The 26835-nt window shown below is 46.8% G+C and overlaps 2 protein-coding genes across 9 annotated transcripts; one reads left to right on the top strand and one right to left on the bottom strand.

The window, feature by feature from the left end:
• The first annotated feature begins 2217 nt into the window (after positions 1-2217).
• Positions 2218-18200, top strand: map3k19 (mitogen-activated protein kinase kinase kinase 19). 6 transcript variants are annotated; one of them, XM_049015949.1, is made up of 15 exons: positions 2218-2730; positions 4966-5670; positions 5778-5881; positions 6303-6499; positions 7431-7549; positions 7944-8035; positions 8723-8832; positions 9809-9866; positions 10335-10422; positions 11456-11667; positions 12027-12070; positions 12447-14681; positions 14956-15060; positions 15398-16095; positions 16907-18200. In XM_049015949.1, the coding sequence occupies exons 4-15, from the start codon at positions 6329-6331 to the stop codon at positions 16998-17000; spliced, it is 4026 nt and encodes a 1341-aa protein (XP_048871906.1). In that variant the 5' UTR covers positions 2218-2730; positions 4966-5670; positions 5778-5881; positions 6303-6328; the 3' UTR covers positions 17001-18200. The 6 variants fall into 6 exon arrangements, with proteins under 6 accessions (XP_048871906.1, XP_048871904.1, XP_048871905.1 ...); XM_049015947.1 differs by having other exon boundaries at positions 5980-6499; XM_049015951.1 differs by having other exon boundaries at positions 2219-2730; positions 4966-5881; positions 5980-6499; positions 12447-12723; positions 12934-14681.
• Positions 17482-26835, bottom strand: ccnt2a (cyclin T2a). Of its 3 annotated transcripts, XM_049015955.1 has the most exons (10): positions 26622-26835; positions 25477-25558; positions 25041-25169; positions 24737-24797; positions 24191-24253; positions 23897-23942; positions 22211-22374; positions 21964-22034; positions 19051-20107; positions 17482-18946 (listed from the first exon to the last, which is right to left on the bottom strand). In XM_049015955.1, exons 1-10 carry the CDS (start codon positions 26777-26779, stop codon positions 18879-18881), a joined length of 1899 nt encoding a protein of 632 aa, XP_048871912.1. In that variant the 5' UTR covers positions 26780-26835; the 3' UTR covers positions 17482-18878. The 3 variants fall into 3 exon arrangements, 2 of the variants coding, with proteins under 2 accessions (XP_048871912.1, XP_048871911.1); XM_049015954.1 differs by having other exon boundaries at positions 17482-20107; XR_007398328.1 differs by lacking the exons at positions 17482-18946; positions 19051-20107; positions 21964-22034 and having other exon boundaries at positions 22236-22374; positions 23531-23942.

Here is a 26835-nt window from a genome sequence, read left to right as displayed (position 1 = left end):
AGCAGACACCCACATGTCCCTTTGGCCACACTGATCTCGGATCAGTCATCGTGTCAGGCTAACATTAAGTGCCCTGCAGAGCTTCAATGCCTCCATCTGAGTCTTCTCTCCTCACACAGACAGGTGTGTTACAAAATATCTGCACTGCTCACTTGATCTAGGCAGGGACGGATTACGGACCGGGCCAGCGGGGCCGCTGCCCAGGGGCCCTTGGGGTGCAGGGGGCCGTGGGGCCCCTAGCCCAAAACAATTTGCAACGCTCATCAACAATGTATTTTCGTTTGTCTATTTTAGAGGGCCTACATTCTTTGATCCTCTGCCTACAGGGGCCCCTGACCCTATAGGGAGGGCGTTTGGCTGCCAAGGGCCCTTGAATTGTGGTGGTTGTGGTGGTGGTGCTGGTGGTGGTGGGGGGGCCTCGCGAACGTTTTGCCCAGGGGCCCACACAACCCATAATCCGTCCCTGGATCTAGGGTCAGTCTCAGCTGCTCTACGGGCAGCTCTCCCCAGAACACCATGTGCAGTGTGCTGGACCGCACCCCTTTAATGTGCCGAGAAGCTGACCATGCAAAGGTTTGGGGGGGTGGGGTGGGGGCGGGGGGTGGAATTGCGTGATGATTCTTAAGGTAACTTTCTCCAGGTCTCCGAAACCTTCTGCTGACCCATCACAAATGTGTGACAGTGCCCAGGTGCACAATGGGGACAAATGGCTCACTGCAACAACCATCAGGCGAGGGTAGAAGAGGACACTGGGATTAAGGGCCTGGATCACAGGAGTCACATTCACCCCGGTGCTACGACTGGACTCTGCATGAATCGACAAGGGATTCTGGGTCCCTCACCTGGGAAGTGTCCCCATTCATGTGTTTCCTCTTCATCTGCAGAACTGCCGGCCTTACCCCTAACCCATCCACTGGCCCCATGATATTTTATTCACCAGGCAGTTCACTGCTGACCCTCTCAGCCAATAACATTAGCCGTTAGCGTGTGATGAATAAAACATTGGCTGTGTACAGGCCGCGGTGCTGGGAGATGTCAGCTGTCAGCAGCAGAGGGCTTGTGTTCACTGCTGAAGCACGAATCCAGCTGTGGGGCATCTGGGTTTTCCGAACCACAGCTGATGCACTAGTTGAAGGACTGTTAGCATTCCGCTAAGTGCACTAGAGGCACATCTGATTAACGTACCCTGAGCCACACAAAAACACATTTTTGATAGTTCAATTAGTATAATAAGCTTAACAAATTTACCAAACAGAAATTAAACTCCAGGAAGGTGCTTAATATGTAAACACAGCAGCAGGGAGACGGGTTCAAAGTTTTTACAACTTTCAGTAAAATATCCAGCTGTATAACTAGGTGAAGAAAACCAGGCCAACTGTGCTAGCCCGTTTGGCTAACGGTGCTTAGCCACCGGCTAAATAATGCAGTAATGTAATGGTTCGGGTGCCCCTGCCTTTTGGAACGCGCCAAGCCTGCCTCCTGGGTGCCCCTCGACCAATCAGGTTGGCCACAAGAGGCTGGCGTGAGGCATATGTCTGCGAGACACCGCCAGTTTCGCGTGACCCAGTTCAGACGTTTCTGGCTTCTTTAGAGAAGCAGAAACTTTTCCCCTCCGATCGATAAACATGCAAACACAGGTCAAATGTCCAGGTGAGCATGAAGTCTTGATAATGAGACAGAACTGAGCTGTAAGCTATGTTCTGAGGCGTCAGATTCTGGCATGCATCAGCAAGAATAACTGAATCCTATAGCAGATTGGTGAGCTCACAGTGACCCAGCATGCATCAGCGAGAACAACCCCAGCACATCGCTTCTAGACCAGTGTAGAACCCGACAATGTCAGATGTTTCATCCCAAACCGGTGCAGGTTGTCCTTGGCAAATTAATTTCAGCTCTCCCTGAGTTCTGTGGCGTTATTAAAGCCCCCAGTCAGCCCCCCCATCAGGAGATGCCGAGGAAGGGGCAGGCGCCGTGTTTCATTTTCATGCCCTTATTACAGTCCCAGTATTACCTTTAAAAACATGTGTGAAGTTCATGGGGATTGCAGTGCAGAAACAGCCATGTTATTACACCCCAAGCGCAGGACTCATATTAAAATCGAGAGCAATCGAGGCTATTTTTACACATGGAGATATGTATTTGCAGCGTGGGGTGGGGGTGGACGATCATGCAGTGTCGTGGTTAGACGAGTATATTTCTGGTAAAAGGAGGGAGTGCCAAAGGGTTAAACTTACTCTGATAAAGTGTGTCGTTCCTTTACACCTCGAGTCTGCATTTTGAGATGGTGTATGGTACAAGACACCCCCTTCCCGCAAAGACCACCGTGTTTTAAAAGCAGGGACAGGTCAATGGGGGGCAGTGCGGGAGCCCGGCACAATTGCGTCTTTTGAGTGGTGGTAAACACTGCCGCCGCCACTTAGATTTCCCGGAGAAACGACGCAGAGAAGCTGCAGTAACGCAGCTAAGTATGGCGGGGTTGCAGCCAAAGCAAGCAGCAGCAGAAGCAGCAGCAGCGGCAGCAGGGCACCGGCAGGACGGAGCTGTCAGGGAGCTGCTACCGTCGTCACTTTGCGACAGGACGCCGCCGTTCTCTCGCTTGACACGAGCGAGTTTCACACGCCTGCCAAATATCTGCTGAGACCACAGGAATACGGCTGAATTATTTTCCTGGCGCTTATTACCCAAAGAGACTTGCCGAGTTTAAAAACTTTAAACCTTGACTCAGTTGCAGTGAGTATTTCACCGAAGCGCTTTAGGTTATTCACTTCAGTCAAGTATGGGGGCTATTTTTAGGACCTCAGCCTGCGAGTTTTAGGTCATTGACTTGCACCTCTTGCATGCAGGCGGACATAAGTGAATACCCTGATTTTTTTATTATTATTATTCAGTATCTGCACACGTGGCTCTCTGTCGGGTTACGACAGCTGCACGCACTACAGCAAAATGAGGCTACATTGTTCCAAGCCACTTAACTCGGGGCTCTATTTAAACGCAAAGCGAAACAGTGCCACCTGGTGGAATACAGTTTAGCCAGTTCCCCGAACAATAAGCCCTTAAAACATTCACACATATTAGCTAAGCAACGAGTACATACACTACAGATGCCCCGGAGCATTACTGTACTACGTCTGTACTGAATAATTATTAAGAGACCGATTAGTAGGCCTACATAACATTTTTATAGGCAGAAGGTAGTACATTCTTCGGGACCGGGGATGCAGTTACCCTCGTATCAAGATACACAGCAGACCAGCTTATCATCACAATCAAGACGGCAAAGAAACTCAAATCAAGATGGAGCGGATATATCCCAAAAAGTAATCAAAAAATTAATGTAAATTATACCCATTATAAACTCGCATAAATAACAACCAATTACAATCACAATTTAAAAAATCAAACAGAAGATTAAAAGACAATGAACAATCGTCTTAATTGGGGCTTGCCTAATTCTTAATTGCAGAGATTGGTGTAAATAATGTCGCATCGGTTGATGACGATAGAAAGAGGATCATCGGAAATTCGAAGTAGTAAAATGAAGCCTAACTTACAGGTGGCTCCATGGGCTACAGTCGGTTGCTGTTGGGATGCGGTCACGCTGTGATCACACTGATTACGCTATGGTCAGGTTGCAGTCGGTCTGCTGTGACTGGAATGGGACACTCCTTTCCCACACACCCCCTCTAGCTTTTCCATTTCGATTCTCGTTTTGCAATAAAAGGGAATCGCATCCATTATGTCATATATACTGTTTGATACTCCTGTATTAGAGATCTGCACCAAACAGCATTCGATTCGTTAATTCACCCCAGCCGTGCCAAGACCGCATAAATAGGTTTCAGTTTTTGAATGAACGGATGAGACTTAAAGACTTACCCTCAAACAAGGCCTTTCTTAGCGCTGCATGATTTTACAACTTAAATTATTGGTTTATTTTATTCAAATAGTTAAGTTTTATATTTAATACAATCAGAAACATATATTGTATATATTTTAACGCCGTACCGTGCTAATACACGTCAGTAGCAATATACAGTAATACAATATGGCGCTAATAAATTAAAGGTTACATTACATTTTTACAATCTATAAAATAGCCGTCAATGTATTTGTACCGTGTTATTAAAAATACCTTGTAACAGATGCATATCATGACGCAAAGTGTATTGTGCCGCATGGCCGTTTCCCCAAATTAGTAGATTAAACAACACGGTAACTAATGAAATCCACTTAAAGCTCGCAGAACAACCGGCTTTCACGGCTGCTCCCGAGAGAACGCTTTACGTGCCGTTTCAGCTCAACTCCTGCCTAATTAGGCATGACGGCGCCATCAAATCAATTCCGGCTATAACTCGCTTTACGTTGAATCAAATTAAAATTTTTGATTGATTATTCAGAGGTGTTTTTATAGTGACAAGAAAGCGAAAAGAAAGCGTTTCGCTTGTTTTTAGCCTGTATTTTTGCCAATTAAAACAACAATGCATTTCACTAGCAATTATAATTATTAATTTATTTACTTTATTGGCGTATATTATCTGAACAATGAAGTGCGTGATTGATTAGACATAATTTAATTGCACTGTTTTCCCGGCTTTAAAATCCAATTAAATGCCACTACGATAATACATTTAATATTACATTTTGTACAGCGTTACCGATAACGCTGTTCTTAGATGGTCTGTATCTCGAGACTTCTGCAGAGGGATACATTTTATTTATAACAATTAGATATTATAACGATTCTGTCAAATTCAATTCAGAGGTAGTTGTAATAAATCTGCAAAATAAAGTAGTACTACTAAACAATAGCTAATAGACCAACGCATCATTCGGGCATCCACTATCAGTGTGTCGCTGTTATTGGTGTAAGTAGGTGTTTGATGGTGTAGATGAACGATGAGCTTAGCAATGTTCACCGTATGAGATACGCGTGATTAAACGTGTGTTTTTCGGAAATCCCACTAGCCCCCACAGGACAGCAAGTTCCCTTCTGAAAACCCCCGAGAAAAGACTCTCCTCCATGGACCAGCTGAAGTCTAATGAAGAGCAGAGCCTCCCGATTCGGCTCCTGCGGGACGGCAGCGTTTGTCATCACAGTCGGCCGACACTCAGTGCCATGTAACATGTAGCATAAGCGGCGCAGTTTAGCACCGCGCAAACCACGCGCTTGACCCAAAACAGTCACTACATTAAATATTAAATAATAAACGTGTTCTTTATTTATAAAATGCTGAAGTACGTGACTGGACAGGAACAACAAAGCCACCGCTATACAAAGTCAGTCTGTTTCTTTTGAAAGATACTCCATGCATAAAGTACACAGTTATAAAAGGTCAGATTTGGTCATGTTACATTTTTATTTCGTCACAAAATCGTATTAAAAGACAAATTTTAATTCGCTGACAAAATGTTATAATAACTGTAGTACTTAAGCGAAAATGTGCAGCAGCAGGAACGCAACTAAATAAACAATCCGAAATTAACATGGTGACATTAAAAAGTGCGCCATTGGGTTTGAACTATATAAACACATTATATTTAAATGTAATAGCACATGTAAGCAATTACAAAACTACTTCAAGTACAAAACGTTTTTTTTTCTTTTTTTGCCTCTTTGAGGTCGACCAGAATGCACTGGGCAGCCAGGCTACTCCACGGACTGCATCCATGGTAACGTAGCATAAACACGAAGCACCCTACTTTGCATGAAAGGCACGCACTGCAGGTGAGTAAGGGACAGAGTGCTGACCATTCGCAATGTCGACAAACGGCTGCAGGGAACTTAAGAGAGCAGCAGAACACAGCATCAGTTACAAAGAAACTGACACGGGGCTTCCTCAACGCAAACTGGACTGCAGAAAATAAAACTAGTCAACTAAAGGTATGTAAAATTTAAAGTTCTCATTGACATGCCTCTACTTTCCTTGTATGTGATTAAATTACGAGGACTTTTATTTTAAAATAACATCCCAACAACAGGGTTGTGCATTGATGTTCAGTTGCCCAGTATGTTAGAGGGCACATCCCCAACGTGAAAGCAGGGGTCGTTCCTGCTACTGACACTGGGAGATGCTTTGTCTGAATCGCCCCAACATGCCGCGTGGGTTCCTGTCGCAGTCACCAGGCAGCTTGGCACCTTTACAGCGAGAGGAAGGAGAATCCTCACCTTTCCCTACACCCATGTTGGTCTTTGGGGACGCTGCCCCCCGGAGGCCTGTGCAGGAGGAGAAGGGTGCGATGGTGCCCACAGCTTGTGGCAGCTACGACTTTCAAGGCAGCTTCTATGCTTGCTCCATCGCCAGGACCGACCCCCTCCCCCCCCCCCAGCATGAGTGGGTGTGGCGGGGGCCTCAGTGGGGCTGTTTCCAAGGGCACAAAGGAGGAGGTGGCAGACCGCCGGCAGGAGCGTGAGGATCCTTCCCAGGGAGACGAAGAGAGGCTGCAGAGTGAGAAGAATGACAAACTCCTTATCGACAGCAAGCAGAGTGGCCTGACATGGGTGAGGGGGCCGGGGGCCGGGGAGCAGTCTGGGTGGGGGGGCTCTCAGAAAGTCTGCTTCACAAAAATACAAGTGGATGTGAGCCAGTGAGCGCCGAGATCAGCCTGTAACATAATGTTACATACAGGCCTTCTCTGGAACAGCAGCCCCAAAGTGCTCACCGCTAATTCGTCTGCATATTAACACTCAGAAAGTTAACAGCTTAGTTAATAGGAGTGTGGATATCACATTGATAAAGGCAGTATGCTAGCAAGATAGCTGCCAGAGCTCCTCCCTCAAGGGACTAAGACTGCGTTAGAGCCGCAGTGTCGCTCTAGGGGGGATGGGTGGCTTCATTCAGGTCCCCTTCTCCATTCACGGCTGCTTTCTTCCTGGACTCTCAGTGTTTTGGGAATAACCAGGAAGTGTAAATCTTTTTGTATTGATCTCATGTATAATACACATTGAAGTCATACGGTGATTTGCTGTTGGAGGGTTTCTGGCATGGGGGAGGTAGAAGAGGGGGGGCAGCTCTCTGTTATCCCTAACAACAGGCCCCGCCTCTCAGTCCAATCCAAAGCCCTGCCTTATTCCCAGGCCCAGCTGGACAGTCTGACATCCCACAATAATCACCTCCACTTGGCCTCCAGCCACAGACTAATCACAGATGCTGCTGAAATCCTTTTATGTCTTTACCTAAACACACCAGCACTGGACGGTACGTAATTATCTGCAGGGTACTGGAATGTGATACTCCATTTGTTTTTTTCTACCACAATGACAATGTAGGCTGTGTTCAGCACTTATTCCCCTATAATGTCCTCAAAAACTCCCATTGGCCCAGATTCTTGTGTCAGGCGGGGCTGAAGCCATCACATCACCTTAATCTCAACTCTGCACATTGACCGCTCATCTGTCCTGTGAACGCCCCGTGGTTCTATCTGTGTGCCAGGCCCGGGAAGACCCGACGGACCCGTGGCACCAGGACGGACCGGTGCCATTGACTTTGATCCGCAGTCCCTGGGATTACCAGTGGGAGGAGTTGTTGATCGAGGTGCTGCCGCTGTCAGAGTAAGACGAGAAATAAACGCACCCTAAACAACACCAGCACACTGCAGGGCCACCTTCTTGTCACTCACATGTCCTACAAGCACCCGACTATAATCCCACCTGCTAATACCTCCCTTGGTACATTACACACACCATAGAGAGCCTTTTGAGACGAACAATACCAAACTCTAATCCTATGATTCCCAGAGGCTGTTCATTTTCTTTTTAGTGTAAGAACAATAAGGTCTTTGTTAGAAAGAAACTACAGGCCTGACGTGTGTGGGGACAGATGTGAGTTTGGGTCCAAAATAAGGCCCCTAGTTCTCCTACGGGTGCCCGTCCATCAGCTGACTTCACTGCCCACCTGTTCCTCTCTCTCTGTCTCTTTCTGGGATCTGGCCACATATATGTACAGCAGAAGCCCCAGCCCGCACCCCGCTGATCTGACCACTGTTGCGCTGATGGCAAAACTCATCCAGGTGGCGCTGAATCTCCTCCCACGTCCGGGTAAGGAGCCGCCAACACTGTCCGGGCCCTGGGCTCGCACCGAGATATCTGCTCTGCACAAGGCAGCCCTGTAAAAGCCCCATATAGATGGCCTCCAGTCAAAGCCCTCTTCTTTACACAACAGGTGTAACACAGACTCCTTGCCTTCTATCACTCTAGTGTTCTTTTACATTTAAGGTTCTTTTTCCTGTGTGAGGTGAATAGGTTACAGTCCCTTTCCCTTAGTAGCATTATGACCTATGAATTTAATTACAGGTAGTTCTCTACTGACATAAGTAATCCGTTCCAAAAACCCTTACATAAGTCATATTTTATGTAAGCAGGATGTCACCCCCATGACCTAGCAAAAACACATCAGCCAGAAATATGCCAGTTATACATTCTAAAGAACGCATAAAATAAATGAAAAGACAAAGATAAATTCACTGTAAATTTACTCTGAGACATATGTCATTAGCATTTCCGTAAACTCTATGCATCTCAGATTTCGGTTTTACGTAATTGAGAGCTGCCTGTATTAGACATGTTAGTATATTATAAATACTCTCTGGTATTGCAGTCACATCCCCCTATGAGTTTGGCTTCTCCAAATAGCACTGGGACACATAATTGTTCTCCCCCAGGAGGTAAGACTTTGTAGGGCTGGTTGTTGTCTCCTCCCCTTCCTAACCTGGCTTTTGAAAACAGTTTCAGCCCCCCCGGACACGGTGTGGGTTTACACAGCAGAGCCCCCGGCACCAGCACCGTACCCGATGCATGCAAGCGACTTCCTGCTCCACAGTGCAGCTGTCACTGAGGTAAGAACACACTCACATATCAGTATACAGCAGCAATCAGTGACACACCCCCACAATACAGACCTTCGTTTGTTTAGGCTCTCTTTGTAGATAAGGGGTCCAGATTCTGTACATGCGTCTCTCTCTCTCTCTTCTGAAATTTAAGTACCATCACTGCATACAGTACTGAGTAGAACTCTAAAATGCACATATTATTGTATACCCATTATTTATACCATATGATGAATATACCATGTAAATTAGTTTATATATGTACATTTAATAACTATTTATTTATCACATATGAATATATTGTACAGCTGTTTTGTTGAGCACTTTTGCACTATTTTGGACTTTCGGATTAGATGCCGAAGCGTATTTCACTGAGTACTTTGTGCAATGACAATAAACTTGAATAAAATCTCATCTAATCTAATGAAACATCAAATAATTGCACTTTATCAAAACCTAGACATTAATCAGTTGTGTATAATAACTGGCCACATGCCCATCATGAGAGTCATGTGAAAACCTGGAAGGAATGATGCTGAGACTGAGGTCTCCAGGGTCACTTGCAAGTGATGCATGCGTTGGTATCACCATTATTCTGTGGGGTACATCCCCATGGAAACGGGCACTGCTATTGATGAAGCAGAGGGCAGCAGCTGGTTTGCATGCAAAGGCCTGAGGGGCAGGACACAGTGGCCAGCGTCTGGGGGAAACGTTTAAATCATTTATCTCCCTGGGGGGGTTCTTGGTTCTTTTAATTACAGGAGCGATGTATTCAGCTAAAGTGGGGGTCAGATAGCCGTGGGAGTGTCCCAAGCTCACACGTAACATTCCCACATCATTTTTGCATCATTTTCACCTTGAAAGGTACCAGTATCTGTCACATACAGGAGTACTTTACCTTGACTGATTGACAGTTTTGGCTAATTTAGCTGAGAAGGAGAGGTCATTATGGAGGTTAATCTAACACACATCATGTTTCCTGCAGGATCTGGTCAAGTCACTGGAGGGCCTATGCTACTCTGAGGGCAGGAGAGCCAGTGGGGGTGAGTAGATGGATGCATGTGTCCTGATGGGGTGTCTTCAGCTGAGCCCTGCATCGCCACCCTAGGGAAACAGAGCCATCCTGTGTCTCAGTATCACAGACTCCATAAGGCTCCCGTATGGGTGGGGAGCGACAGGGGAGGGGGTGGGGGCAGCCTAAGCAGCAGGTGTACTGATTGGCTATGAAGGGGTGTGGGGAGGTTACTGCCTCTTCAAAACCTCCCTGGAAGGTTTGTCAGCTGGGAGCAGCCTGGACCCCATTACACACAAAGGGTAGGGCACCGAACAGGAGGGGCTTTCAAGATACTGGACAAACTGGCTTCGGAACAGGTAGACCGTAGTACAAAAACTGCAGGCTGAGCTGATCTCAGCTGCTAATGTCAGCATTGTAACAGCCCGAAGGGGTTTATTTGTGCTCTATCTACTAGACTTAAAATTGTTTATAAAAGTTCAGGTGCTGGGCTTTGCAGACCCTGAGATTCTTCCCAGTAATCGGACCACCCTGGGGTCCCCGGGCAACATGAGGCAACTGGACCAGGGGACGGGATGCAGGAAACGGTGAGCAACCAGTCTTCTACTTACACACAGTCACAATACTCTCATAGTTTACACAAACACCACTAGACGGCAGAAATCGAGGTTTAGGTAAAGTCCATTTAAACTGGGGTATCTAATATCCAATAAGTTATCTAGCTAATGGACAAATCTCTTTACACAAACACAATTACAACAAAGCTCAAAGTTTACACATCTGCAACAAAAGGGTTACACGTGCACCATTAAAGCTATCTACAAATACAACATAACACACTCACAGGGACACACACTCATGCAAACCAACACTACACTTGGCCCCTTTCAGTTGCGCACACACACACACACACACTCATAGTGGAGGTATTGAGTTACCCTAACAGTGTGGCAATGGGTATTTTACAGTGTTTGAAGGTCAGCCCATTATTTCTCCAAACAGACTGGCAAGGGCAGTGGGGGGCGGGGGCAGAGACAGACTCCCGTCTGTGTAGCTCATGTCGCTGACAGAAACCGACAACAGGTCATAAGAAGCCTTTTGAGAAGCTCCTTTGGAGTGCAGGCTGCCTGTTCTGGGCTCCCAGTCCCCCAGCTGTACCTCCCTCAAAGTGAAATGGCGCAACAAAGCTGACATATGAGAAATGTCACGGAGGAAAAGACCCCATGATCAATAGGCAGAGAGCTGCGAGGGAGCAGCTGCGGGGCGCCTTAAATTGGGTAGGCGCTATGCAAATCGCTCCAGCAAACATCCGGCTGCAGAAATGGGTCAAAGTCATCCGAAGAGGTGTCAAAATGAATGTTACTAATTACGAAACTAAAAAAAAAGATGGGGCAGGATTGGTGGGGAATCGAGAAATCAGCCCAAACTTACCTAATCAGATACCGAGGCCCAGCTGGCCCTAATAACATGTAAAGCATATGCAGGGTCAGCTGGGCTGATTTCGGAGGGGGTTGGGGTGTTCTCCCAATCACACGCTATAATGCTCACGTGGGCTGTTTCTAACCCAACAATCTGCCACTGCTAACAGCACACTAGTGATGCTGCTTCTCTCTCCCACAGCCAGGGATCATCTTTACCCAGCCTACGGAATGAGACTGAGGGAGGTTACAGGCCAAGTTTGCTTAGAGCAAATAACCCCGGCAAGGCTACCACCCCAAACACTTATGGCCTGGATACACCCATCAAACCTCGAGTGGCGCAGCCTGCCTTTACGCTCCAGCCATTATTGGACCCTGGCTCATTGCTCCGTGTTCGAGCTCAAATCTACACACGTAAGTGTTGTTCAGACTCATAATCAGTTGTTTTTTCGGGAGGTGGCAAATCCGGGCCCAAAACCCAAATGGAATATAGAGGATTGATTCTTTCACGGCAGAGCTCCATTAAAATCTTTTGTTTTATTGCTCTCCCATCACAGCTGCAAATAAATCAACGTGTTTGTTTTATAGCAACGATCATTAAGCACCGTCAAGGCTGCACTAAAATTCAGTTAGCAGGACTAATGCAGAAAAATCTGTGTGCAAGCAAAATGGATTTCTTGTTATTTTGGAAACAAGCACACTTTCTTGCTGAAATGATCCTTTTTCAAATGAAATCACAGTGGCTTAATATCTGGATTTACTCAAACACCCAGGACTCGGGGGAAGTGAGCCAGAATCGGAAGACCCAGGACGAAAGGTAAGGAATCCCACACTGGCTTCAGTTTATTTATCTGGTCCAGTTCAGTTCACAATTACCTACTTGAAGTGATGTCATTGATTGGAGTGCCATTTAAATTACTAGTGATCCAGGGGCTGTCATTTAAATTACTTAGATTTCAGGCCTCCAGGTAACAGTGAAGTCAAATCTGCTCAGTGTCTTCAGAAGCAGTTCCCAGCCTCACTCATTGGCTGAGACATACGGTCATTATGTCAATAATGATTTCAAATGTAAACATTATCACTCTAATCAGTCGGAACAAGCTGCTGCCAAGACATCCCCAAGGTTTCTTGGGTGTTGAAGAGGTTCAGACCTAATCATCTCACCCTTAACCTGTTGTCACCTGTCCTCTCAGGGATTGTTGCCATTTCTGTGTCCCAGACCTGTAAGGACCCTCAAGGTCCTAGCTCCCCTGGATGGAGGGAATGAGGAGAGGGGGATGAAGCTGGCATCCAGGGGTTCTTGTCCTCTAAAACCCATTGCCTCTTGGCCAACCAGTTCAGCATCGAGGGAGAGGAAGCAATGGAGGTCCAAACCCCGGTCAAGAGCACTCCCTGTCAGGAAGGGAGGCAGTGAGGAGAGCAGCTCCAGCAGCCTGAGCAGCCAGGCATCCTTTGACCTCGAGGAGCAGAGTGAGATGTTCGGGATGCCGCTAAATCAGCAAGAGCATGAGGATGCTGGGGATACGGTCATGGGGGAGAGCTATGAGCTCGACCTGCCGCCATCTTTTATAGATGGCTGCAATACTTCTAGGCCAAATTTGGGAGCTGGAGCTCCTAGTAATAACCAAGATGGAAATGAGCAGATCATGGGTGACAACATGCATGTTATATATCACACAGGGTGGATGGACGACTGCACAGTGATGCCCAGAGGAGCCGAGACAGAATCATCACACATCGCAACACCAGTTTCTCTTGGGAAGACACAGAATCACTGTGATGTTGATTTAGCTACACGTCGCAGTTTAAGCTGTGAAGAAGAGGCTTGGGGAGATCCTGAAAAGGCAAAATATTCAAAGGTGTTGACAGAGGATGATGGTAGAGCTGATGAGTGGCATTCATACCCCAAGGTGCCAGAGAGGAGCAAAGATTCGCATGCCACAGCCTGCGATGATGAAGCGCGATTAGCACATGGCGTTCCAGAGAGCAAGCAACACATCCGCTCAGTGAACACTGCGCTGAGCACAGGGCAGCTTAACGAAGAGAATCGCAGACATTTTACGATGCTTAAGAACAGAGATAGAGATCGATGTCCCTCCTATCACACCAATCAATCATTCAATGTCCTCACTCACAAAGAGCACAATTCACACAGCAGAAAGAGCAAAAGAAGCACAGTCACACCTTTACAGAAGCCAGCTAATGCCAGAAGGCCTTCAGATCTCACTATTGGTGGCAAGAGTATCCTGGAAGTTGGTCCACAAGGTGCAAAGGCAAGTGGAAAAAATACTTTTCTTCCTTCACTGTGGGACAAGCAAGTTGAGCCCCTCAGAAAAAATGTGACACAATCCAGCAGTGACAGAGAGAACCTAATTAGGCTTGAAGGTACAGGTCAAAGGGAACCACTTCAGTTGGAACCCATGAAGGCCCAGCAGCCCAAGAGGTCTGGGATACTGAGAGCTCCAAGAGCTAAATCAGCCATGGAATGTGTCACCTACAATGACATGTTCCTGGAGATTAACAGCCAGGGTGAGGGTCCTGCCATCTACGAAATGTTTGCCACGCCAGTGTATGAGAAGCTCAGAGCTTCCTCATCATATCAGAGAGTAGCCTACAGGGAGACGAAGTGTGCCCCAGCCAGGAGAAACCAGGGGCCCAAAAACAACACATACTTTAAACCCCCAGAGATCAAGCCACGGGAATATCGAAGGGAGAAGTCCATCTCCACTAATGCTAAACAGAAGAGGAGAGAGGACAAGGTGCCAAGAGGAAAATCACACCAGGTGCTGATCAGTAACACTGAACTAGAAAGTACCATTTCTGTATCTGGCCTTGACTGTCATATTCAGACGACCAAAGATGAGATGATTTTTTGTGAAGAAGATAAGAAGAGCAACCCTCGGGTCACACCAGAAGAGCACGTGAGGAAGCAGGCCTTGTCAATCATTGAGGAGGTCCTCACCAACTCCCTGGCAGAAACATCTACCTTTCACTGCACACCTAAGGATAAATCTGCTAATAAGTCAGCAGAAGTTCCCATCAGACCTCTAAAGGAATCTTTCATCCCACAGATTACAAGTTACTGCTCCCTAAGAACCCACCACATTGTGCAAGAACCTGATGAAAATGGACTCCTGGTGAAAATTGGTGAAGAGAAGCTTGAAGGAACAGCTCGTAGTGATGAACCTAGGTCAGTTTCCTTTACAACACAACCTAAAATCGATTACTGGACATCTGGAGACAGTAGCCGAACAGTGGCCCCAGTGTTGGAGTTACTGGATGCAGCGGATGAGGGTGCCATGACAGATGACCTGTTGCGCTGCCTGGCTGAGGAGCTCATATCACTGGAGGAGGGAGAAGAGACAGGTCACCCAGAAACCAGTGACTCCTGCAAGGAAGAAATTGTCCTTACTTCTCGGATAAAAAAGGTGACCACCCGTGCTTGGTAGGTTGTAATATAACTGTGACAGATTTTTTTTTATAACAATATATGTATATGTAGGACAGGCCTAAGAAAATAACCTACCTTATCAAAAATTACATAATTTTGATCTATTTTTAGTATTGTATATGAATACCTGATCAAAATCTACAGCTTGAAATACTATAATGCACTTAGCTGTAGCACCATAAATGTGAGTATTCACGAATTGCTCCCTACTCTGTAAAAATCGAGTGTGTTATTACTGCATCATACGGCAGGGCGTTACATCCTTTGGTGGAACGTGCAACATTTCAGGCTCACGTACAGATGACACCATCTTGTGGACAAAAGGAGAAGTGCTGGGAAAAGGTGCTTATGGAACCGTAAGTCATTACCGGACAAAAAAAGAATCAGCCTAATATCGAAAACAAAGTCTTCCATCTTCCAAGAAAGAGCCTCATGAGATTGTAAGAAAAGGACAGTATGTGAGCTAAAAGAAAATTAGATCAGTATTCAGTATGCAAATAGTGTGCTACTTATAGAAGATAAAATCCAGAGTAAGAAGACCTCATTTAAACCAGCTGCACTTGCAGATGGTTAGTATATTTACCTGAAAGTCCAAGTGCTAAATTTAAGCACTAATTTGTCTCTTGTAATAATAAAGAAATAAATACATGGTCAGGCTTAATTGACGGGATTGTTTATGTCCACTTGGTCCAGGTGTACTGTGGCCTGACCAGCCATGGTCAGCTGATTGCAGTAAAGCAGGTGATGCTAGATGATACTGACCCAACCACCGCTAAGAAGGAGTACCAGCACCTCCAGGATGAAGTAGACCTTCTGAAGAATCTATGCCATGCAAACATTGTGGGTTTTCTGGGCACGAGCCTCCAGGACAATGTGGTCAGCATCTTCATGGAGTATGTGCCTGGTGGATCCATCGCCAGCATCCTCCAGCGCTTCGGGCCCTTGCCTGAGAGGGTACTGGCCCTTTATACACTGCAGATCCTGCAGGGGGTGGCCTACCTGCATGCAAACAGGGTCATCCACCGGGACCTAAAGGGAAACAACGTCATGCTGATGCCCACAGGTATCATCAAGCTCATCGACTTTGGCTGTGCAAGGAGAGTCAGCCAGCTGACCCACAGCACTGATCGCAGCGAGCCCCTCAAGTCGGTGCATGGCACCCCCTACTGGATGGCCCCAGAAGTGATCAACGAGACAGGGCATGGGAGGAAGTCAGATGTCTGGAGCGTTGGGTGTACAGTCTTTGAGATGGCCACAGGAAAGCCCCCACTGGCTAACATGAACAAGATGGCAGCGCTCTTCTACATTGGTGCACGCCAAGGGCTCATGCCTGCTATACCAGACAGGTTTTCAAAGGAAGCCCAGGACTTCGTCCAAGCATGTCTGACCAGGCAAGTTCACGTGTTGTCAGAGGGATTTATACTTGATATTCCAATAGACCTAGGAATCTAGTGTCATGAAGTGGGTTAAAAACCAGGGATGTCACAGGCAGTTGAATGACAAAAGACTTTCAAACCGACAGCAGGTGGAATAGTTGGTGTCAGTCACCAGAAAAATACCCAGGTGGAATGTGGAATCATTCACTCAGTGTGGCATAATTGCACCTGGCTTGGGTACTGAAGTCTAGTTTTACATCCCTAGATATGGGTCTATGAACTGGCACCCAGGACAGCTCCTGCAGTTCAACAAGAACTAACAAGGCAAAGGCTGTTGGTTCGAATTACAGGGATCCCATAAAATGTAATCCTTCCCTCCATTATAAGCCACTTTAGATAAAAGCATTAGAAAAATTTTAAATACACTGCCCTGCTTTTACCACCTTGATTGACTGGATCTTTATAAATTGACCAGAACCGAACTAAAATTGTTAACCTGGGTGTAAACTGAGCTGGAAGAAGAGTGTGATAATTGAAGAGATGGGGGTTAAAACATCATTCAACAGGAAATTGTAGCATGTCCAGCCAACCTTATAATTAGTCCAGCATGAATTTTCCTTTCCTATTAAACACCATGTCCCTCAAATCTGGAAGGACAACTTAAAAAAGATCCATTCTCTTTTCTTCTAAGTTTCTCTCAAAACTATTTTATCTCCAGTGGCACCCGAAAAAGCACCAGCAGCCCCATTTAAACTCACTCTCAATACTGTACAAGGACAAAGCTAAAGGCCAAAGGAAGCCTAAGACTGCCCCACTTGCTTTGCAGGGATCAGAAGGAGCGGCCGTCGGCACAGCAGCTGCTGGCTCATCCCTTTGTATTCCGGCGAAGCAGAGAAGGGGCCCCACAGCCTCAGAGCTGACACAACCACCCTGGGTATCTGCAGGGCACCATCAAAGCGGCCCTTCATCTAAACGCGCCCGCTAATGAGCTTCAGACTGGCAAAAACACGAGTCTTAACTCTGACAGGTGCCATAAGAACCAGCTGTCATTTAGCCAAACGCCACATTCATTAACAAATTATTAAACCACAAGGCGTGCATTAAAGCCTTAGGCACTAGCATTTAGGCAACCGCTCATCCTGTTTTTTATTTCTATGCAATTTACCAAGTCTCCTAAGTTCAGTTCACATCAAAGGGTGAATGTCTAGGACTTTTTTGAGCGGATTGCTGAACACGGCCAGCGATCAGTGGCAGGCAGAGTTCATGCACTGGGACGTCGATAAAAGCAGCAAATAAAGCTCTAGCACTTTGATTAAAATCATTTGGTTCCCTTCTTCACATATAAGGAAAGACATTCAGCTGTCAAAAACAAGGACTTTAAAATAAAATCCCACAAAACAGTTGTAAGGTAGCAGTAACCTTAAGATTTATTTATAGAATTTAAAGGGAAAAACCGGATGTCAAGATCTGATCTTCCTCATTGTTAAAAGCACAGATGCACCTGCATTCAAGATTAAAACACATGACAGGTCACACACATTCCGGGCTTCATTGGGAAGCACGGCGCACAGGAATCAAGGAGGACTAGAGAGTAACAGAGTGATCTGTGTGAGGAAACGAGATGCATCGTAACAAACCAACCAGTGAAGTAAGACTGCGCAGAACCGTCGACTCCCATCCCATTATTGATTCTGCTGTTTGAATAGACAATAATCCCACATAACCATTATCAATTTACAGCGCTGCATCTAGGCTACTGCATTAAGCCAAGAGATTTTAAAATGCACTTCACAGCAAAGATTATGTAAACTTTATACTTCTACAATTGTCCATTTTAATTCTGAGGCACAGCCTTTGGCATCCAGCTTGAACATCTGAGGTCGCGGAGAGGGAGGGGGGAAATGCACAGATCTGACGACCTCTGACACGGAAGCTGATCAACTGGTAGGGTCTGAATAGTTCGAATAAATGAGTAGTGAGCCCCCTACTGGCAGCTATCCAGAATAAAGGCTGCAACACGCCACTGGAATGCCGCAGTGTAATTCACCTATGGACTCTTACACCAAGTTACAAGTCTCTTTTATATATTCATCTATATATCATCTTCGTTATAATTACAAGCAGCTCCAAACCTGAGTATTTATGGTATAGCTTTAACATACAAAAATGTATGTACATTCATCTCCACTTCTGTAAAGTCACCAGCATCCTGTCGTATTCCTTTGATTGGAACATGCAACTCATACATACAGTATAAAGTTATAAAAACAAACTAAAACAATCACGCATTCCAAGAAACGAATCCCCACCCACCCCTTTCTGAGCGCCACGGCTCGTGGCATTTCCGAAGCAGCCAATCAGCTTCACACAGGAAGTCTGTTGTGGGAACACTGTTTAAATTATACAAATAAAATAAAACGAAATTGCACCTTTCATGCCTTTAAAGTATTTGTAATACTATCTTCACGCGGAGATGAAACCATTTACATCACGTCTCCCCCCCCTGCACTTCATGGGGGGGAAAAGCAGCACCCGCGCGTGTGTGTATGTATGTGTTGGAACGGGCAGATTCCACACGCCACGCTCAAGACGAACTCCAATCACCCTCCTCTTTTTCAAAACATCTCTGTGTATTTTTTTTCTTTTTCTCCTTCGTGTCTCCCGTTCCATCCCATGTTAAATGCCTGTCCTCACACCGCCCTCACGAGTTCATGCCCTGGGCACTTAAGAGCGAATCGAGCATATCGAAAGTGTCTTTGTAGTCCGTTTGCAGGCCGTTGGCCCCGGGGCCGCCGCCCTCAGAGCCGAGGCTCTCCACCTGACTCCTGTCCAGTTTCACTAGGGTGCTGAGATGTCCGTAGCCCACCTGGTATGCGACAGGGGGAGGAGGGGGGGGGAATGGGTGGTTAACAACAACAGAGCCGTCAGCAGACACACACTGCCGAACAGAGGAACAACGAGAGGCACTACCTGCACTTTTAGAACTTTTGCTCGATTTGGAGTGGTGGTTGTGGGAGGCGGCATCGGGGTGGGCCCTCTTCCGGGAGGGACCGGGGCCTGTGGCCTCGGCGCTCGCACCTACCGGGCTCCGGAGTGCCCCCTGGGGGCCGCCCCGGCCGTTGCCGCTATGTGTATGCAGGTGCCCATGCCCATGCTTGTGGTGCCGGTGGACGCCATGCTCTCGATGCTTCTCTTTGCCCACCACCAATGGGCTGGAATGTTTGCTGCGACTCGCACTCTCGTCCGAGGAGACCTTGATCTTCATCTTGAGCTCCTCCTTGTCGCCAGGGGGGACGGGTAGCCGCAGTTTCAGGGCGCTGGCCTTGTCCCGCTTGTCAGTTGGGTGCCGGTCTGCGCCAGGTGGGGGCAACTTCATTTTGAGAGGGGAGGAGGCCGTACTGCATCCCGGGAGCTGCTGGAGGTGGGCGTGTGGGTGTTTCCTGTGATGGGCATCTACCAGTGCTGGGTGGGCGTAAGCATCCCGAGCCTCCGTGTCTGAACCCTGCTCCTGTCGCCGCCGCTGTCCCACCAGCTCAGCAGCATGTTTTTCCCGGTACTTTTCTAGGGACATTTTCTGGGGCGGGGGCATGGGGGCGGCATAGGGCAGCTGCGTCAGGTGCTTCCCAGCCTTGTGCTCATGCTTGACAGGGGGGAACTCGGGGCCCTTGTCAGGCCGCGGTGGTTGTAGTGATGCATGCAGGGATAGCGGCGCCCCTGATGGCAGTGCCAGGCTATCTGGTTTGAGGGTATACGCGTCGACCAGGCCGGGATCCGCTGGCCAGTCGTTGGGGGCCGTGAAGGTGTAAGTGCCTGGCATGGGTGCCAGGCCATCCAAAGAGAGGGGTCTGCCACCAGGGTTGGAGGGCATGGCAACTGGGAATGATGCAGAAGCCTTGGGGAAGGGGGCACTGTTGGATGCTCCAGGGAGGCTGTCCACCAGGGAGTGGTCCTGGATCAATGAGGGTCCCAGAAATGAGCTGTCTGCTGCTTGGCCATCAGCTTTGGGCTTCTTTGCAGCTTGGGTGGCCTGATGGGTAAAAAATTTATTACCACTCCAATTAAAAGATTACAATTAATATTTCAAGATTGTAATTGTAATGGTAATCGTAACAAACAAAATAGGCCCAACTCTACTTATCCCTAGTGATTTAAGACTTAAAATTTTATCTTATCTAGGCCATGAATAAATCCAGGTGCAGTCCCACTGACACCATAAGAACATAAGAACTATACAAACGAGAGGAGGCCATTCGGCCCATCAAGCTCGCTTGGGGAGAACTAAACTAATAGCTCAGAGTCGTTAAAATCTTATCTAGCTCTGATTTAAAGGAACCCAAGGATTCAGCTTGCACTACATTATCAGGAAGGCTATTCCATACTCTGACTACACGCTGCGTAAAGAAGTGCTTCCTTAAATCCAGCTTGAAATGCTCTCCCGCTAATTTCCACCTATGGCCACGAGTTCGTGTATTTAAACTAATGCTGAAGTAACTATTTGGTTGAACAGCATCCAAACCTGTTAGAATCTTATATACCTGGATCATGTCCCCCCTCAATCTCCTTTGCTTGAGACTGAACAGATTTAGCTCAAGTAACCGTTCCTCGTATGACATTCCTCTAAGACCAGGAATCATTTTTGTGGCCCTACGCTGCACCTTTTCTAAGGCCACAATGTCCTTTTTAAGATATGGTGACCAAACCTGCACACAATATTCTAGGTGAGGTCTCACCAAGGAATTGTATAATCTTAGCATTACCTCCCTTGACTTAAACTCCACACACCTGGAGATATACCCCAACATCCTATTGGCCTTTTTTATTGCTTCCCCACACTGGCGAGAATGGGACATGGAAGCATCAACATACACACCAAGGTCTTTCTCATGATCAGCTACCTTTATTTCAGTGAGACCCATGAAATACCTGTACTTTATATTTCTGCTCCCTAGATGGAGTACCTTACATTTATCGACGTTAAATTTCATCTGCCAGGTATCGGCCCAGTCACTAATTAAATCAAGATCCCGCTGTAGCTGCTGAGCCACTAATTCAGTATCTGCTACACCACCCACCTTGGTGTCATCTGCAAATTTCACCAGTTTACTGTATATATTGGTATCCATATCATTTATGTAAATTAGGAACAATAGTGGTCCTAAAATCGAACCCTGTGGTACCCCACTATGAACGCAAGCCCACTGTGACATTGTGCCTCTTATAACTACTCGCTGTTTCCTATCTGTTAACCAGTTATCAATCCAGGTCGCTACGGTACCTAAAATACCAGTCGCTTTGAGTTTAAGTAGGAGCCTCTTGTGGGGGACAACATCAAAAGCCTTTTGGAAATCTAAGTAGATGACATCATAGGCCTTCTTATCATCAACTTCCTGAGTAGCTTCCTCAAAAAACTCCAACAGATTTGTTAAACAGGATCTACCTCTTCTAAATCCATGCTGGCTATCCCGCAAAATGTTATTGGAGTCCAGGTAATCTATCATTTTCTCTTTGATTATAGCCTCCATAACTTTACCAGTTATACAAGTTAGACTGATTGGCCTATAGTTAGACAAATTACTTCTATCCCCTTTTTTGAAAATAGGCGTTATGAAGGCGTGCTTCCAATCAGAAGGTACCACACCTTCAGATAAGGATTTTTGAAACAGTAAAGTTAAGGGTCGGCAAATAATATCCCTCATCTCTTTTAACACTATAGGTAAGATGCCATCAGGGCCCTGTGATTTATTTATTTATTTACCATCCTAATCATTCGTTCAGGAATTAGGTAACTCAAAGAGACTGCATTTCCCTATGACTCTCCTTGTTAAATAGGCCCGGTGTTTGGGGGGGTTTGGGGGGGGGGGGGGGGGGGGGGAGCATCCTTACCCTCCAGTTCCGGATACGCTTCAATCGACTAGGCGTCTTCTCCAGGATCTGCAGGAACTCGTGGGTCAGCTCTGCAATACAGGAAGTGGAGGCAGGCCATTCAACATCAGGCATCCACCCGTTCAATGGAGACAGGAGGCCTCAAGCCAAGCAACAACTGGCCAACGAATTCAAACCGACCCGCATACACCCAAATCAGTATTATACAGTATGGAAGCAGTGCTTTATGGGTAAGAGAGAGACTCACCATCGAGCAGTTCCAAGGTGACTGACGGGTCCACATACTCCCACCAGTGCTTCCCGTCTGTGGAGACGGGGATCTCCCAGTTGGACCACTTACATGCCAAGTGAATGCACACACAGGCTATGACTGTGGGCTTGTGCTGCAGGCAGAAGGTGGTGAGGTGCAGGCTGTGGGAGAGGGGCGCAGGCAGAAGACGACGCAACAGGAGGGGGGAAAGAGGAGGGGGAGGGGATGTGATTAACCTCAGACCACCAGTCGCAAAAATTAGCAGCACATCAATGCAGAGAGTCTGGGGAGCTGAAACAGTCCCCATGTGTCCCTCTGTCAAATCAGACAAATTGTCTGAAATGTCACTTAACCAAGCTGACATCCTGTCCAGGGTTAAATGTGACCAGAGGCACAGTGTGACCCCCCCACCCCCATGCTGCTCAGCAGCTCTGCCTGGGAGAGTCTGACACCCCGGATGTGTGAAGATACCAAGGGCTTGCTCTCAGGGTCTAACATTTCACCCTGAATTGGAGCCACTCCCAAACAGGCTGCCCACACCAGTCCCACACAAACATTTCAGAAAGTTTTTGATTCAATATTTGTGATTAAATGAAATCCCACCTCACAGCAACCCATAAAGCATTTCACTGGAACTTAATGAGTGACATGTGCAGTGAGGACTCAGAGGTACAAAGTAGCCATTTTGTCCTACACTGAGAAGACAGGTGTAAGACCGGCACAAAACAGGTTATTTACAAGTGACCAACCCCAGTATCAAGCTGGGAGGTAACCCTGCGCCTCTGGTATAAAACTGTATAATGTCTGGACTCTCTTCTGGCTCTGAGACCACAGTACAGCCCATATCAAGCAATCTTCCATCACTGTGACTACAGCTATTCTGACAGAGGAAGATTGAATTTCTTGTGGTCCAGCTTCTCCAGAAAGCTCAATAAAAGTACTTTCAGTTCCATTTCCAGACATTGTACATAGCTGTTGACATTGTGATATAAAAGTTACACGCTTACACTGAGAAGCACAAGTAACCCTTTAAGAACCATACATGTACCATAACAGAGGCCAGCAGAGGCCAACAATCATTATACTTAGTTAAAGTTAAACAGAATGCATGATACAATTAAATGCAAGTCTTTTTTTAAAAAAATATCAAACTAATATTCTTAATGATTATCAGAAACCAAAGTATACATAAATTAATGATTGTTTATAAAATTTATTGTAGCAAAAGAAATGTCAATTTAAGTTTAGTTAAATTTGAAAGCACAGAGAAGTAAAATAAGTTAATTTTATAAGAACTGAAAATGTCTGTGTACTTACCAGGATGAGTTCTAGGTAAAGCTTACATCCCTGCAATCTTTAGCCGTTATTCAGGCTACCAAATTCCCTTAGACATATGCACTCTGTACCGAACGGGGGGGTGGGGTGGGGTGGATAGAGCACCACTACACTTCACATTGTGCATTCAACCCCCCGGTGCCAACACAATCCCTCGTACAATACACCGCACCGCACCCGGGCCGGTACCACCCCCGCCCGCCCGCCCCGCTGGGTTGGCCGGGGGCAGGCAGGGGCTTCCCATGGGCCCCGGCGCAAGGAGGGCGTTGGGCACGGACAGGGGACCCAGCAGTAAAGGAAGCTATAGTGTGCTATCACAGTGCAAAAAGGAGGGGTCAGGATAACAACCTGTTGGTAGCCATGAAATAGGAAGTCTGTGCCAAATCCTTGCTCGCTGAAATAAGGAGAGAGAAGACGACGAGTCAGTCTAAGCACATGACTGCGTTTTGCTGAATTTTCTGCGACGACTTTTGAGTTTTAACACACAGTGTGACAGCAGGGTGAAGACACCGCGATGGCCACCATGGAGGTCACTTCGCATAACTGTGCATGATCTTTAACCTCCCCGATCTACAGGCTACGCATTTTACACATTTAGGCCACAGAAGGGCGGACTTTGCAAGTGAAATTAAAGGTGTCTACCTCGCACAAGCTGGGAACACTTCACAACATCAGTATGTGGATGGTCAATTGTTATTTCAAACCCTGTAAGAGAAGGCACAAGGTTGGCAATTACACATCTGCTGCAATGAGTGGCTCTATGAAAAGGACACATCATTCCAAAAGCGGTCAGAGATCCAACCCCTGAATCTTACTCAGGAAGAGTAAATTCCAATGCAGTCTATGTGCAAGGATGAAGGATCATATATGAAGTGCAGGCAACACTGTTTGCAAGAAACTGCCTGGTTTAACCCGACCCCAATCAAAAGTCAGACATGGAAACAGAAAGAGAGCATCTTTCGCAGACCCAGTTACAAAAACTTACAAATAATGTGATAAAACCCATCAACACCATGCACCAGACTGCCACCATCCAACATACACTACCCCTATCCCATTCAGAAAACCACCAGGAGTATTAATGAGGCATCACATAAAGATACTCAGGTCCCAGAATGCCAAACACGAAATAACCACCTCACACAACCCCCCCCCCCCATCCCATGTCAGTGCTTGTCCTTCACTTACCTAAAGTCTGCAGAACTATGGTTTCAAGTATCACCAGCTCTTGAGCTTGCTGGAGGTAGGCCTGAAGTTCAACAGACAACCGTTACATTATGTCTGTAATGAGTCCTACCAGCCTCCCTAACCTGACTGCCAGGAGTAACCAAGCTGGTGGGCTGGAGCTGCTACAGTGCGGCAATGGAGCATTAATCTGCTCGGCAGTGTGTCAGACAGCAGAGGGGGTGTGATGCCTGCTATGGCAGAGGGTGACCCAGAGAGGGACGGGCCAGTGGTGCAAGACACAGTAGCCGACAGGAGCCATACTTACGTTACTTTTTGTGTCTAAAGGGGCCTCTTGGGGGTTTAGACAAGCGTGAGCAACTTTGATCACATGCTCAAGTTTCCGCGGCTGTTCCTCAACTTTCGCAGCCAAGAATAAGGTGGTTGGAGAGATTATCTATAAAATAAAAAGGATAACGGCAGTATAAAGGCAGTATACTTAACGATTTTGCCATGTATAACTAACAATCCAACCCTATTTATTGAGCTGTAGCAATAGACTTGTACGTGACTAAAAGATCGAACACAAACTCATGTAATGACTCAACAAAGAAACCTTTGAAGTCATTTATACAAAAAAACATTTCTGGTTAAAATGTGACACCTTAAACCATTGCCATAATCAATTGTGTCTCAATACAGCACATGATGTATACACAGGACTATAATTCTGGAAGTGAAAATCAGAGAAAAATTATGCTTACATTTCTGTGGAACTTAGTAAAAGAGTGGTACATATAAAACCTATGCATGTAAACAATTGCAGTGTTTATTGTAAGCTGGGAGCTGTTGGAAACTGGAATTAAGGAAAACTACCACCGGAAAGTTTCATAGCAAAACATGGGCAAACAAGAATCCTGGGACACGGAAACTTAAAAAGGAGTTAGTCTTCCAACCATGACTGAGGCATCTCTGGTGTTAACAGGCTACTATCACATATCAAAACAACCATATTCACATCCATAACCGGTCCTAGGAACGGAAGTCGCAGTTATACATATCCTGAACAAAAGTGGCTTCAGGTTTATTTACCACCCCCTCCGCGCACCACTCATCCTGGGAAAGCTAACACCTAGCCTTTTGTTCTACAGGAGTAGGGGGAAAACGGCTGAATAGGATCCTCTGACATCACGTCGATCGGGATCTTCTCGGTACCGGGCGGGGACACCATCCAGACGTGATGCCCAAACCCAAATATCATTTTTAACCTCCGGTAACTGAAGCTACCGGTCGTGCCGGCTAGCTCCATAGCCAGTTAGCTTTCCCCGGCTAGCTTAACCCGGCGAACCAGCCAAATCAATAAAGCGGTTCCATCATAAAATGCCACTTATTGGGTAAATGGCGAAGCGTTTCCATACAATTATCTTGGATTTTTCCACAACGATCCCCCCAATCGGGGGGGAGGGGGGGTAGGTTACATCTGACCCATCCCCAACAGCAGCTCTCTTAGGCTTTAACAGGCACTACTAGTTAGCGGACTTCTAGTTAACGCCGAGCCATGGAAGGTCCAAATCCCTGGTTCCGGAAAAACACGTTTACGGTCCAGTCCAACGGCTCCATTGCGGTGCTGCCTGTCGGTCGAGATAAGGGTCGGAAATATAACGGCGAGCCGGCGGCTAACGGTGTCCGGCTAACAGGGCGCCGTCCGCACTACTAATCATGCGGCGCGCCGCAAATAAGATTTTAAAGCGCATAAGGTACAGAAAAAGCCCCCTGTTCACTCAAAACGTGTCGAAGATAAGTGAGGCTTCACTGGTGATAACACGACAAAACGCCACATCGAAAGCGGCCTAAAGCGGCCGCAGCATCCCGCCGCACTCATTCCTTGATCCGGCTCTGTAAAGGATACACGTTCAGTCTCTGGCCCATGTCTTGGATAAGGTTTGCCGCTTGCTGTCGGTAGGACAGCTCCCTGTCCGGCTCAACGCCGCAGCGGCGGGACGGCGTGGTTTCCAGTTGCTCCCGGGTGAAGAACCACCTCGAAGAGGACCCCCGGCACGCCGCCATTGCGCTCCAGCACTGCACAGCGCAGCCGAGCGCAGAAGCGCGTAACAACGGAACGA

The sequence above is a fragment of the Brienomyrus brachyistius genome, chromosome 1, assembly GCF_023856365.1.
Source record: "Brienomyrus brachyistius isolate T26 chromosome 1, BBRACH_0.4, whole genome shotgun sequence".
NCBI classification, from domain to species: Eukaryota; Metazoa; Chordata; class Actinopteri; order Osteoglossiformes; family Mormyridae; genus Brienomyrus; species Brienomyrus brachyistius.
The sequence above is the reverse complement of the archived record's forward strand: the minus strand, read 5'-3'. Positions and strand labels throughout refer to the sequence as shown.

Coding starts and splice junctions, on each gene's coding strand:
- ccnt2a (XM_049015954.1), bottom strand. CDS start 26,779: ATGGCGGCGTGCCGGGGGTCCTCTTCGAGGTGGTTCTTCACCCGGGAG. Junction 24,254..24,736: donor CATAGTTCTGCAGACTTTAG/GTAAGTGAAGGA, acceptor CTTCTCTTACAG/GGTTTGAAATAACAATTGAC. Junction 20,108..21,963: donor AGCGTATCCGGAACTGGAGG/GTAAGGATGCTC, acceptor TTTACCCATCAG/GCCACCCAAGCTGCAAAGAA.
- map3k19 (XM_049015947.1), top strand. CDS start 6,284: ATGCTTGCTCCATCGCCAGGACCGACCCCCTCCCCCCCCCCCAGCATG. Junction 10,423..11,455: donor GGGACGGGATGCAGGAAACG/GTGAGCAACCAG, acceptor TCTCTCCCACAG/CCAGGGATCATCTTTACCCA. Junction 11,668..12,026: donor TCGAGCTCAAATCTACACAC/GTAAGTGTTGTT, acceptor TCAAACACCCAG/GACTCGGGGGAAGTGAGCCA.